This window comes from Indicator indicator, chromosome 33 (genome assembly GCF_027791375.1).
Source record: "Indicator indicator isolate 239-I01 chromosome 33, UM_Iind_1.1, whole genome shotgun sequence".
In the NCBI taxonomy this organism is placed as follows: domain Eukaryota; kingdom Metazoa; phylum Chordata; class Aves; order Piciformes; family Indicatoridae; genus Indicator; species Indicator indicator.
The window spans coordinates 7,549,367-7,563,224 of NC_072042.1; the positions used below are offsets into that span (position 1 = coordinate 7,549,367).

At 43.7% G+C, this 13,858-nt stretch overlaps 1 protein-coding gene across 1 annotated transcript in view; it reads left to right on the forward strand.

The window, feature by feature from the left end:
- Positions 1-13,858, forward strand: part of RLF (RLF zinc finger) — a 46,031-nt gene that overhangs the window by 12,352 nt on the left and 19,821 nt on the right. The window contains exon 4 of the mRNA XM_054395246.1: positions 9,609-9,741. Coding sequence (XP_054251221.1) covers positions 9,609-9,741 — 133 coding nt within the window. The remainder of the gene's footprint in view (positions 1-9,608; positions 9,742-13,858) is intronic.

The following is a 13,858-nucleotide window of genomic DNA, read 5'->3' on the forward strand; positions in this document are numbered from 1 at the left end:
GCCTTAGACAGTAAACAGCAACTGCAGCAAGAACCCCCACATGTAATCTTGATCTGTGTAATGGTTTGTGTGAGAGACTGAGTTGAATGCAGTGATGTAACAGCTCTGAAGTGTTACTTTGAAGATGAGTAAAAAAGCTTTTGTGGAGATCTGGGTGATCTGAGGTGGGTGAAAATAGTAGAACAGATCTTTAGTCCAGATGGTTCCTGGAAGAGTTTCTTCTGAGGTGGTGCTGAAACAGGCTCATAATTCTACTGCTCCTGTGCTCAAAGGAAGGTAGCTGGTGTAGACTGTGTACAAGGAAAAGATGGTATCAATGCTTTAGTCAGGAGGGCAGTCCCTAGCTGTCTGCAAGGAATTGTGTTCTTCATGGAGCTGGAAGGCAGGAGGGGTAGTTTTGCTGCATTTATGCTGATAGATCCTTCAATGACCAGGGATCTATGTGTTGCTGCTGTTTCCTGGGTTTAAGTGTGGCTGATTCAGTTGGAAAGCACTCTCAGTTATGAGTTACTGAAGTGAAGGCTTTGGTAGGAAGTAGTTGGAAGGGAGTGGACTTAGACTCTGCTGCTGTACTTGTGCAAACTTTATCACAAGACCTAACAGACTTGTGACTGGGGATTTTCTTAGTCCCTGGGGTTGAGGACTGGCTGCTGCTACCATAGGTCTGAAGATGAAGGTGTAGAGGTTCTGAAGGAGCTTCTACTTTTGTTACACTGGGAGTAAGGGAAACTGCAGGTGTAGAAACTCTTCAGCAGATAAACCCTGTGCTTAAAATTAGGAGAAACAGGCTAATGGAGCTTAGTAATCCTGCTAATAATGGAAGGGACAAAGGTAGTCTGTGACTGGTGACTTCAGGTGTGAATTTAAAAGCTGTGTAGATGTGGTACTGAGGGTTGTGGTTTAGCAATAACCTGTCAGTGTTATGTTAATGGTTAGACTTGGTCTTAAAGGTCTCTTCCAACCAAAGCAATCCCATGATTCTATACTATTAGCACACACTTCAGATTTATGTGAATGTGCTTATTCCTTTACTCACAGAAGTGGCAGGTGTGACAGATGAGGACCATAACTCCAGATGTAACTGGTGGTTGCAGCAGATGTGGGACAGAGGTATTTCTTTTAGATCTGCCTGCAGTAGTTGTTGCTCTGTAGCAATCCACACAAATAGTGAGAGTCAGTGAAACTTCAAACCAATTTTCATCCCCAAAGTAAAAAGACAAAGGTTTTTAGGGGACTTTTCTAAAGCCGAAAGTAGAGTGTCACTGATGTCCAGCTTATATACAAAACGCTATCCGAAGCTTTATTTGATGTCTGTTTGTTCTTTCATCCTAAGTAACAGTAGTTGTGCCATACAGGCTCCTGAGTGTCAAATTTTCTTATCTCTAAGCAGGGTGAGAGGCACCTTACATGAAATGAAAACAAGAAGCAAGGTTGTATAGCAGGAGTCTCAGTATGGATTTTGTACATGAGGTGTGGAAAGGCTATAAAACACGAGTGCAAGGATCAAGGCAGAATTACAACAGGGCCCTTAATACAGTTCCTTTAATCTGGGGAAGGAGCTTAGTGAAAAGTTCTGTGAGGATGGCTATGATCTGTCCAGTTGAGGAAGACAGAACACTGCATTCAGAGGTGGCTTTAGTGGGAGCATAGGTATGTTGTTGTGGGAATTGAATGTGGGTTGTGGAAGATGGTTGCCTTCAAGCCTTAGAAAGAGCATGAGTACTTTCTCTAGAAAAGCTGTGTATGGAGGTTGAGCATAAGCCAAAAGCTTTTGAGACTCTGTAGTTGCTGATTGCTTTAAATTGCCAGGAGTGAAAAATCCCAGTGTCATCAGGCAACTTTCAAGGACTGTATTTTCTCTTTAACTTTGTCTACAGGCTCTTCCTATATTATGCTTTCCTGACTTTATCTAGAATGAAATGCTTTTGTGTCCCTTTCTGTAGGACCTGTTTGGTGTTAGCCTAACTGAGGTCTGTGTACTTAAATTTTGTATTAGAGTTCTCCAAGACTTTTGAAGTATTCATAATAGATTTTCATACATATTTACATGAATATTTGCTTTATGTTCTTCAGCAGACCCACTAAGGAAAGGTTCAGCTAAGCATCTAGAATAGAAGTGGAGTGTATTGTCAGAAGCTGGTTCCTTGTGCTACATGTCTTGGTGAATTTTATATTTGGTATTTCAGTGTTGATACTGTGAATCTCAAACACAGCTGACTTGCTGAGTGAATGGACTCATCTTCTGAGGTTCTTTCAGCCATTAATGCTGAAATGTGAAACATTCTCATAACTGAACTGGCCTTTGCTAGCTCTATACTGCATCCTGAAACCCTTCAGATTGGGGAAGAGTTGCTGTTGAAAAGCAGTGGATGCCATAATCGGAGGGACAGCAGTCTTCAGTAGCAGTACCTCACCCTTATCCAAGTATGATTTTTTTTTTTTTTTTTGTCAGCTGAGTTATTCTGTCAGAGGCAGCAGAGAAGTGGTCTGTTCTTTCTCTGAGGCAGCGGCTTCTGGCTCTTTAGAACAAGCAGCCAGTAGCGGAGAGACTTGGGATAAGTGTCACTAAGTAACAACGAAACTCAGGTAGTGTAAGGTGTCATTACCAACTCTGTGTGGTCTTTGGTGCTTGATTGGCATATGCTTGCTGGAGCTGGGATGGGTATCACCCTGGCCTGTCAACAGAGAGGCTGAGTTCATACAATCAAGAGCTGGTGTTTCTCTTCCTTTGCCATTCAGAACTCTGCAGAGCTGAAAATAGTGTTTGAAGTTCAGTCTTCACTGAACAGTGGTCTTCCCATAACAAGAACTCTTCTGATTGAGCAATTGTTTCTCTTGCTTGTCCTTTCTCCTATTGCAAGTTCTGGCTATGAGGAACATGGCACTTCTTGTCTTTATCTGACACAGACTGGCTGGAAGGGCTTTGGTAGTCAGTTCTACCTCTTTCCAAGGCACAGCAAGTGCTGAATGCCTTCACAGTGCTGTAGATCAGTAAAGCTTGTTGAGTTCAGGCTTTCAGGTGAAATTTGAAGCCATGGGTTGTTAAATGCTGATGTGTTTTTGAACTTAGTCTTTGAGCTGATCTGCGCTGAAGCTGAAGCTGTAATGCCAGTCAGTGGGAAGGGAATGCACAAAGGATGCCATTGTTTTGAGAAGACTTAATGCGTCTTGCCATGCAGTTGAGAAATGTCAAAAGCAGAGGCCGTCAAAATGGACTTGTATTTATTTTGTGGTTAAGATACAGTATCCCTTCTGCCTGTATACCTGTAATTGCTTTCTAAATCACCCAGGTTTGAGGATAAAATAATACAAAAAAGAGCTCCTGTATGGTCATAACTGTCACTTATGGAAACTCTGGCCTGTGCTTGTATACTTCAGAGATAAAAATTTAGATCAGCTTGTTGTTTTCCACTGGCATTTTAAAAACTGTCCAAGGGCTGTAACTTGAGCATCTTTTGTCAGCACCTCTGCCTTAAGTCTGTCATTCATTTACCTGATTACACTGATGTGCCTTTTAGCTGTGTGTGAAGCAGGGAACTGATCATGCTTTAGTTTTTAAAACCAACCAACCAAACAAAAAAACTAGTCCTCTTCTGAAGCTCTATCTGATGAGTTTGGTTTCCTGATCCAACGTGCACAGGAAGGAAAGGCGTGAGAAGAGGAATGGCTGTGTGAGCATAAGGATTGTTTTAAGTAATGTTTTCAAATGCTTAAATACAGCCTGAAACCTTTCTGGTTTGTAGCTCATGTGTTGGTCTCTGTCAGTTAAGTCCCTTGCATCTTCAGGGTGCAGCTATGACATAGCAAATTTATTGTTTTCCTCTGACCTTGTGAGTGGTGTTTCAAACAGACGGACAGAAGTCAGTCATTGTAAGCATCATCTTAGCTGTCTTGGCATCAGCAAATTAGCACTAACTAATACCAAAACCTAATTTTGAGGTTGATCTTAGCAATAGCTCACTTGCTAGTTTTACTGTTTTTATAATAGTTTTTAGAAGTAGCTTAGTCTTTGATTTTAGTTAACAAGTATGCTAAGGACCAAGAGCTTACAGTGGTTAACTAAAAATGAAATCATCACTGGGGCACTATTTACAGAAAACCTTGGTTGCTGCTAAGGAAAATAGGTGCTTAAACTTATCGTAAGTGCTCCATTTTTGCATTCAGCTATGAGGCCTTTAACTTTGGTGTTCCTTAGCTGGTAGAATTTCAGCCTATAGTCCTGCATTTGGACAGAACTTCTAATGTGTGTTTTTTTGCACACTCCTGATGTTTGGCTTCGGTCTTGTAATCAGAAAAGAACTAATGAGGGCAGAAGCACAGGCTCCCGCTCACTGTGCTCTGTCTAGTAAATGCCTTGGGTAGATAGCCCTCTGAAGGTTTATTTTGTTAAGAGTCCTGAGCTGCAGTGTAGTTCAAGTAATCTGATCTGCCTCTTCACTCAGAGTCAGGGCTACCTTAAATTAGGTTGCTTAAAGTTCACCAAGTTTTAAATGTCTCTGAGAATGAAGGTTGTGCAAACTTTGGGTAGCCCTTTCAAAGTGAGGGGATTTGAACACTCATACACTTCACATGCACACTTCAAAGAATTTCCCTTTGTCTGACTTGTCTGTTGATCCACTCACTAGAGAGAGTCCAGCTCCAGTTTACCTACTGGGAGGTATAACAAAGGTAAAGACAGCTCTAAAATTTCCCTCTTCATCCTCTCTTCCTAAGCTATTATAGGCTTTTGCTGGACTTGCTCCACTGTGGCAAAAGACACAGGACTGGGTGTTGGTCTCAGTGAAGTCCCAGAAGTCCCAAAGAGAGGGGATGAAGCACTTTAGCAATATCCTGCTTATGTGTTTGAAACTGTGCAGCATAGTTTGCTTTGTTTGCAGTAAGGGCCCACTGCTGGCTTCACCAGTGCCCAGCACAGGAGGCACTATCACTGCCCTGCTTCTGCTGGCCATACTATTGCTGATCCAGGCCAGGATGCTGGTGGCCTTCTTTGCCACCTGGGCACGCTGCTGGCTCATCTTCAGCTGCTGTCAACCATCATCCCCAGGTCCTTTTCTGACAGCAACTTTCCAGCCACTCTGGTCCAAGCCTGGAGTGTTCATGGGGTTGTTGTGACCCAAGTGCAGGACCCAGCCCTTGGCCTTGTTGAACCTCATACAAGTGACCTTGGCCCATGGATCCAGCATGGCCAGTCCCCCCCTGCAGACCCTTCCTACCTTCAGCAGATCAACACTGCCACCCAATTTGATGTCATCTGCAAACTTACTTGAGGGTGTCTTGATCCCCTCATCTAAATCATTGATAAAGACATTAAAGAGAGCTGGCCCCAAAGCAGAGAACGGAACCCTGGGAGACACCACCTGTGACTGGCTGCCAACTGGAATTAACTCCATTCCCCACCACACTTTGGGCCCAGCCATCAGCCAGTTTTTAACCCAGTGAAAAGTCCACCCATCCAGATTTCTGCAGGAGGATGCTGTGGGAGACTGGGAAAGGCTTTACTAAAGTCCAGGTAAACAACACCTGCAGCCTTTCCCTCATCCTCTTCAGTTCTCTGTTGCTTATTGCCCCATCCTGCTGCACAGTTCTCACTTTCCTTGGCCTTCCTTTTGTCTTGTCTTACATTTTCCTCTGCAAAGTGGAGAAAAGCAGATGGATGCTTATGTCCTTCAGGCTCCCACAGCCTCATGTTTGCGCTGGGTGTGCAGTGTGATTGGTGTTGAGGTGTATGAGCAGCAAGTTGGTGATAGACTGAGGGTGAACCTCCACAGCTTCTCTGCAATACCCCGGATCAAAGTCCTTGTGAAGCACCCAAGCCTTGTGAGCCATGAAGTCTGATGAGCTGCTGAAGGTGCTGGATGCTTACCCAGGATTTTAACATTGACAGCTTGTTTTGTTTCCTTACTTGTTTCCCATCTTGATTCTTACATTAAAGGTGTAACAGCTGGTGACAGCTGGAAATGCTGTTAGTCAGGACGTGGTGCTACTTTGTCATGACTGATATAGGAAGATTAGCCAGCTTGGAGTACAGCAATTCCAGATCCTGGAATTAGGAATGCATTCTGGTCTGTTTGGCAGCTTACAGGGGCATATACAAAGTAGACTTTCTTTTTCCTTGACTTCCCTGGGTTTCTTGTGGCCTACAGATACTGAACCGCTGCGCTGCAGAGCACCTTATCTTGCTTATCCTCTAAAATTTCACAGTCTATTGTGTGCTGGATGAGCAAGACGGAAGGTGGTTGCTGTAAGGAGCGTTGTAGGAATATCTGCATCTTTCTGTGGTCCCGTTGTTGATTGCTGGCATCTTCACTTGGTATTTGCTGGGATGTTCTTTTGAACATGCCTGAGTTCTAAGTTTAGTGCAAGAATGTCTCAAAGGCACCCAGATGCATAGAGTCCTTGAAGAGCCCCACAGGCTTAGGTTGATATCTAGAGACTGACAGAGTACCCAGGGGATGACTGGTTCCATATAAACTTGACACTGGACTTAAGTAATAGTGTACAAGTATGCTGTGGTGTACTTGGAGCAGATACACAAAACTGGGGAGTGAGAAGAGCCCTGTGTTAGTTATCCTTCGCTTCAATTTGGAATTTACTCATAGCATGTCTGATAATAGGGTTTCATAATTAAATTGGGAAGAGTCCTTTAAGAAACCAAGACTATTATGACATCCATCAGTGTAAATGAAACTTTGACTGCAAGAATGTAATTTTCTCCTGATGTATCTTCTGCTGGGAATAAAGCTTCACTACTTTGAATCATAGAATTATAGAATCAACCAGGTTGGAAGAGACTTCCAAGATCATCCAGTCCAACTGATCACCCAGCCCTAAGCAATCAATTAGACCATGGCACTAAGTGCCTCATCCAGTCTCCTCTTGAATGTCTCTAGCGATGGTGACTCCACCACCTCCCTGGGCAGCACATTCCAATGGGCAATCACCCTCTCTGTGAAGAACTTCCTCCTAATATCCAGCCTAGACCTCCCCTGGCACAACTTGAGACTGTGTCCTCTTGTTCTGCTGCTGGTTGCCTGGGAGAAGAGACCAAACCCCACCTGGCTACAACCTCCCCTCAGGTAGTTGTAGAGAGCAATGAGGTCACCCCTGAGCCTCCTCTTCTCCAGGCTAAACACCCCGAGCTCCCTCAGCCTCTCCTCATAGGGTTTGTGTTCCAGGCCCCTCACCAGCTTCGTTACCCTTCTCTGGACACGTTCTAGTACCTCAACATCTCTCTTGAATTGAGGGGCCCAGAACTGGACACAGTACTCAAGGTGTGGCCTGACCAGGGCTGAGTACAGGGGAAAAATAACCTCCCTTGTCCTGCTGGCTACACCATTCCTGATCCAGGCCAGGATGCCATTGGCCTTCCTGGCCGCCCCGGCACGCTGCTGGCTCATGTTCAGCCTCCTATCAACCAGCACCCCCAGGTCCCTTTCTGCCTGGCCACTCTCCAGCCACTCTGTCCCCAGCCTGTAGCACTGCTTGGGGTTGTTGTGGCCAAAGTGTAGAACCTTGCACTTAGCCTTGTTAAATCTCATCCCATTGGCCTCTGCCCACCCATTGAGCCTGTCCAGGTCCCTCTGCAGGGCCCTTCTACCCTGCAACAGATCAACTCCTGCTCCTAACTTGGTGTCATCTGCAAACTTACTGATGATGGACTCAATTCCTTCATCTATATCATCAATAAAGATATGGAACAGCAGGATATGGATGGGGCCCAGCACTGATCCCTGGTAGGGGGGACTAGTGACTGGCTGCCAACTGGCAGTGGCACCATTCACCACCACTCTCTGGGCCCGGCCTTCCAGCCAGTTCTTGACCCATTTCAAAGTGAAATGGGTCAAGAACTTAGTGACTAGATGCTTCACCCAAGAATTTAATCCATGTTTTCCTGTGCAGAAACTTCTGGAGTGTTAATTACTGCAGTATTAGAAAGGAAGTTAATCTGAAATTAGTATCTGATACCTGATCTTGAACATCAGCATCTAGTTAACTAAAGGGCATCTAATCATTAAATGCCAAGAAACCTTTTAACGGTTAATGGGAATGTCTTGGGTATTTTCATTGCCGATTCACTTGGTTGTACAGGGGAACTCAGGAACTTGGAAAAACACATTTTGTGTGTTGCAGTGTGGAATGCAGTGTGGAGTTGTCCTTTGACAGCACATGCTCCAAGGCTCTTTGCTTGTTCTGGTATCTCCAGTGGGCACATGAGCCCCATGCAATTCTGCTAATTCAGAACATGGAGTGATTGTGATACACAGAGGATACAGCAGAGGCTATTAAAAGCAAAGGTGAGGTTAGTAATACCATTTAAAAGTACTGCCAAGGTAAAGCACAGCTCACTAGAAACAGGGGACATTGTCATCTATCAAACTAATTAAACTTCAGCTGTGCTGTGGCTGTGAGAAGTGTTTTTGCTGAGCACATAGCCACACATTGCCTGCAGCTGGCTTCAGTTTGTCAATGGTAGGAAGTTCTGCAGGGTGATGTTTTAATTGTGCAAGGAACCCTAGATCGGTTTTCCTGCTAGGAACATTAAGTGCTGGAATCAGTTTCCAATTGCTTTCTTTTCTGCATTAAACTCCAGGCTTCTTTCCATGTTTACGTCTTCTTTTGCTTCTCTCCTTCACTCCTCTAGTTTTCAGAATTAAAAGCCACAGGGCCTTGGTCACTCTGAGTGTTGTGCTGTGTATGCAGGTTTGGAGGGTGTCTGGGTCAACTTCCACAGCATCCAAACTGTCAGGATAGAAAATCCCTGAGTTCTTGAGTAAACTCACTGGGCATGGAGTAGTTGATAAGGAAAAGGTGTGTCAATGTCCAGTGGAAGGATGTTTCCATCTTACTTAGGGAAATTACATGGTCCAGCTTGGTCTGGACCATGAGTTTCTCAGCAGTCTCTGTTGTGTATATTGTGCTCTGCTTTCTCATTCCTAAATCCACTGAGACTGCTTGCATCTCTAACCACCAGGAAACCTGCATCTTCATGTGACCTCAACCTCACTCTTGGTAAATGAGAGTCCTTTCTCATTGCACTGTAAATGAGAGTCTCTCCCGTTGCACTGTTTCTTATGTAGGAAGGATGCACTCCCCACAGTACTTCCCTCAAACTCTGATGGCTTCAGCAGTTCTCAGAGACTGACTCATCTCACCAGTAGTGACACTGAATGTACCATTTTACACTCTCAGCATTTTGTTACTCGTTTTGAAAACACTTTAGCCTTTGTTCTGCTTTCTTAAATGGCACTGAATGCTTTGACACAAAAGAATCCTTTGTCCTTTATACTCTTCTTTCTGTGGGTGTACTTACACATACCCATTGACATCGAGAAAAATGGCCCAAGGGTTACAATTGCAGAATAGGGGGTTTGAGTTCAGCCATTTCTGTGGACTTTGCATTATGTTGAAATTGGAAGTTCTGCTGTAGGATTAGAGAAGTAAAAGGATGTTACACTGTTCAAATCCCAGTGCAATCCCAGGCCAAAACAGGAATGACTCCAAACAGCAGCATAAAACTGTCAGAGTCCAGTATTAGGACAGATAATGTAAATAACATTGGTTTGATTTTTAGCAAAGACTATTAATTACACTTTTTAAACATTTTGTAGGATTCACATGATGCTTTGCTGGAATTTGGGAATAACAACCTCCAAATATTGGTGGATATCACAAGGGAAGGCGTATGGAAAAACCCAGTTCTTCTTAAAATTCTGTCCCAGCAACCAGTAGAAACTGAGGAAGGTAAGAATGTTCTTGTAGAGCTGATGTGTGGTTATTGAGCAGTTACTTGGTGCAATTCGATGGGGAACCAATGATACGAAGTCAGAAGAGAGCTTCATTTTAAATTGCATTGTATTTATATGTTGCTGAACAATGTTTACGATGAAACTATCTCACTGGTACTCTGAATAATGTATCCTTGCCACTGTATCTCTGCTTGGGCTACACTATCCATTAGTTGGAATGTTTTGAAAATCCATTTTTAAAAGTAGTGTTTTTGTTCACCATAAAAAGGCAGGCATTTTACTCCTTAAGGTGGTTTATTCTTCAGAACTGTGCTTTTAAATGTTTTTCTGAATGCTTCCTGGGAAGGAGTTATATAAGTCCATACCATGAAAGATGCATGTGGAGGGGCAGCATGAATGTGGAGATTTCCTTTTATTAAGCTCTGGGCTGGGAAGCTTATTGTGTTTAGACTGTGGAAATAAGATCTTGAATCAGAAAATGCTGAGGTTTTAGTGTCACTTCGTGTAATTTTCAATGTCCTTCTTATTTTGCTCACTGAAATCTTTTCATATCCATTAGTGGTACTGTTGAGTACCTGGAGATACTTCTTTTCCTGTTTCATTAAGAGTTTACCTCAGTGGTAATTTAAAGTTAAAAATAATATAAAGGGAAGCAGATCTTAAAACATCTCCTGAAGAAATTAAGGAGCATAAGAAGGGATTTTCAAAGCAAGCTTTCTTTCATAGCAGTGTCCTTCTTTCTGTCCTTGAGCAGCCTCTCTTTGGGTTGCATTAAGTTAGTGCTTTTTAACAAATAAGTGAGAAACCTGTTAAATGATGAATGCACCATAGCCTCTGAAGTCTTTGTAGCGCAACACCACATCTGTACAACTCGGAGTAATGTCGCCTAATATAAATCTGTGTACATGATTCACTAAGTCTGTCCTACTCATGGGTGACTGATGTAAACTATCTGGATGTGACTTTGGAATCCCTTATTAGACAGTCAGGCAAAGGCAGGTTTCTCAATTAAATCTTAAGGACTTGCTTTTGTGACACTCTTGGGAACCTTTGTTGTGTTTGGTTTGTCTTTTTCTTGCTTTCAGAGTGTCAGAGAGCAGATAGACTGAGAAAAGTGGGTGACAGAACACTGAAACAGTTTGCCCAGGAAGGTGGTGGAGGCCCTGTCCCAGGAGACATTCAGTGTCAGGCTTGATGGGACAATGAGCAACCTGATCAAGCTGGGGATGTCCCTGCTGAGACTGCAGGGGGATGAACTAGATGACCTTTAGAGATCCCTTCCCAACCCAGTGCATTCTGTGATTCTTACACAAATCTGTAAGCTCTTTCTACAAGCTTTCCAAGCTGTTTAAATGTGTTGGCATTCAAACAAGATGCTTTTAGGTCCTGATTGAGTACTTTCCACAGGGAGTAGTGCAGCTCATGTGATACCTGTTGACATGTGGAAACACACTGAGAACGCCACAGGAGAGTGTTCAGTTCCTGCAAATCCTGTGGATGTACTGGATCAAAGTAATATTACCAGTAATAGAAATGGAAGAACAGCAAGAGAGGGGATGGGAGTGTGATCAAGTTAAAAATACTACCAAGTGATGCTCCAGCAGTTAAATAGCTCTGCGCCTTTACACTAGAAAACGGAGAGGACTTTATTTGGTTGGTTTCATTCTTGGTAACCTCTTGAAAGACTTAAGAGCATGTTGAACAGGTGTTGAAGATTAGTTGGAGGAGAGAACTAGATTGAGGGCATGCATGAAGTTTGCTTCTTTCTTGAAAGGCAAGATCAAAGAATCACAGAATCATCCAGGCTGGAAAGGACCTCTGAGATCAAGTCCAGCCATGTCAGCCCACTCCACCAAGTCTGTCACTGCTTGATGGCTGTGCCAGATTCGTACACCCTACACTGTGCTGCAAGGCAAAATGAAGCATTAAAGAGATCCAGCCTTCTATTCCAACAAATTGCAGCATGGAAAAATCTTTTGACTCCTAAACTGCTGCTGCTGTTACTGGTTTACCTTACTGACATTGTCAGACAGGTTGTAAGAGTTGGTCGGAAGAATTTTATTGTCTCATCCCCATCATCAGAGGGGCAGTGAGGGATCCCGACACTTAAGTTGACATCTTGACAGAAGTCTGAGGCAGCCTGCCTGAGGAGCAGTTACTGATCCCAGGAGTGGAATGCGGTCTCCATGGAGACACAGGTGCAAACATTCCGGGAGGGAGAGTTGCCTGGTACAAGTGCACTGTGCCATTTTCTGTTACCAACCAATCATGTAGCTGTTGTCCCAGAAGATGGATCATCCCAGCTCCCCTCCTCGGTGAAGAAACAGTGAACTTCAGGCAAACGCTGCTCACTATGATGTCATGATAATAGCAAAACACCTCCTGGTCACAAGGGCAAACCTAGCAAGTTTCACAGTCTGATGGAAGCAAAAACCCCTGGTGCGTGTTCCCCTTGGCTTTGTGCACTTGGAGATCACAGCAGTGGAGCCATCAGTGTCCACTGAGTGGAGCGAGGGACAGATGTGCCCCAGTGGCTGCAGAAGTTAGTGCTAAGATACCAGCGTGAAGCCGTATCATGCCTTGCCTTTTGATTATTAAAATCCTGTTGGTTGTGTTTTGCTTTCATTTCTTTGTTCAGTCCCTTCTCTCTGCACCAGGAATTCAGATGCTGCTATAATAATGTTTGGCTTGGAGAAAGCCTGCCTAGGTAGCTGGAATTGCTCTTTTGGCCTTCTTACTTAGGACATGGCTGGAGCTGGAATAAAACAACTGTCTGTGAAATGTTTGCTGGATTAACTTAATCCTTTTTTACCTTCAGTATCATATCAGGTAATTGCCTGTAGCTTTAATAGATCATAAGTCACTGATTAGTTACAAGGTTTGTCTCCCTTCTTCTACTTGTGTCACTTTGATCTGTGTGATATTTTTGTGACTACCAGGCCCCATTTGATGGAAGCAGCAAGAATCAAAGTGCACTTCCTGCAGGTCAGAGCAGGATGGCAGTTCTGCTGTCAGAACCCTTGACTAAGGGCTGTAGAAAGAGCTGTAGCTCAGTGGGGTTTCAGCTGTCATTTCACCTTCCAGTGCAATAGGAGTTCACAGAGTAGCTGCTGAAGCATTACTGTAAATGGATGCTATTTTAGTAATCTAAAACTTAGTCTCTTTGAACTGCTTGGATGTCATGCGTTTGACTTTGTGGTGTGTGTTCGAAAAACTTTCCTAGTTCTTGCTGTTGTAGGCCACTGGTAAGCCAGATCTGAGAGCAGCTCCATGTGCCTAGTGGAGTTCTGTTTTGTGAACTCCTCATTCATCTTAATGATTATCAGATGCTTACTGCAAGTGTGACGTGTTCTTGTATCTCTTGATTAGAGGTCTTCAATGTTAAGATTACTTTTTTTTTATTGCACTGGTGCTGAACAGGAACTGGCATCACCTGTAAACATGGCTTCCCAAATTTGTTCAGCAAAGGTTTCATAGCAGCGTAGGCTCTGTCTTATGCTTCTTTGGCTGTTCATGAATTCAGCTGCCATGAGCCCAGGGTGGTTGTTACAGTTTTCTGCGGACAGCTGGATCAAGATGGTTGTTTTGGGTATGAATATTTGGGTATGAGGAAAGGGCCTCAAAATAATCATTGCAGCTTATGCTTTCTAGATGACTAACTGAGAACAGCAACCCCAAGTGAACATGATTGATGCTGTTCAGCAATCTCCACCTCAGGTGTTCTGTGCCTCAGAGTGTTCAAGCTGCAGCTTCCTTTCTTTCCTTTTTTTTTTTTTTCTTCTTCTGACTTCAATAGTATCACTCACGAAGAGCAAAGAGGTTACACTGCGCTGGTTGCTGTATATGTGTGTCTCTGTTATGAGTTGATTTGTAGGAAAATTGGGAGACCTTTCTACCAACATTGCTGTTGTAAAACAGACTTTGATGTTGTTTGTGCATGCTTAACATAGAACAGAATCACAGACTGCACTGGGTTGGAAGGGACCTCTAGAGATTGTCCACATCAATTTCTCTGCAGTCATCAGAGCCATCCCCAACTAGATCAGGTTGCTCAAGGCCTCATCCAACCTAGCCTCAATGCCTCCAGGGAGGAGGCATCCGTAACCTCCCTG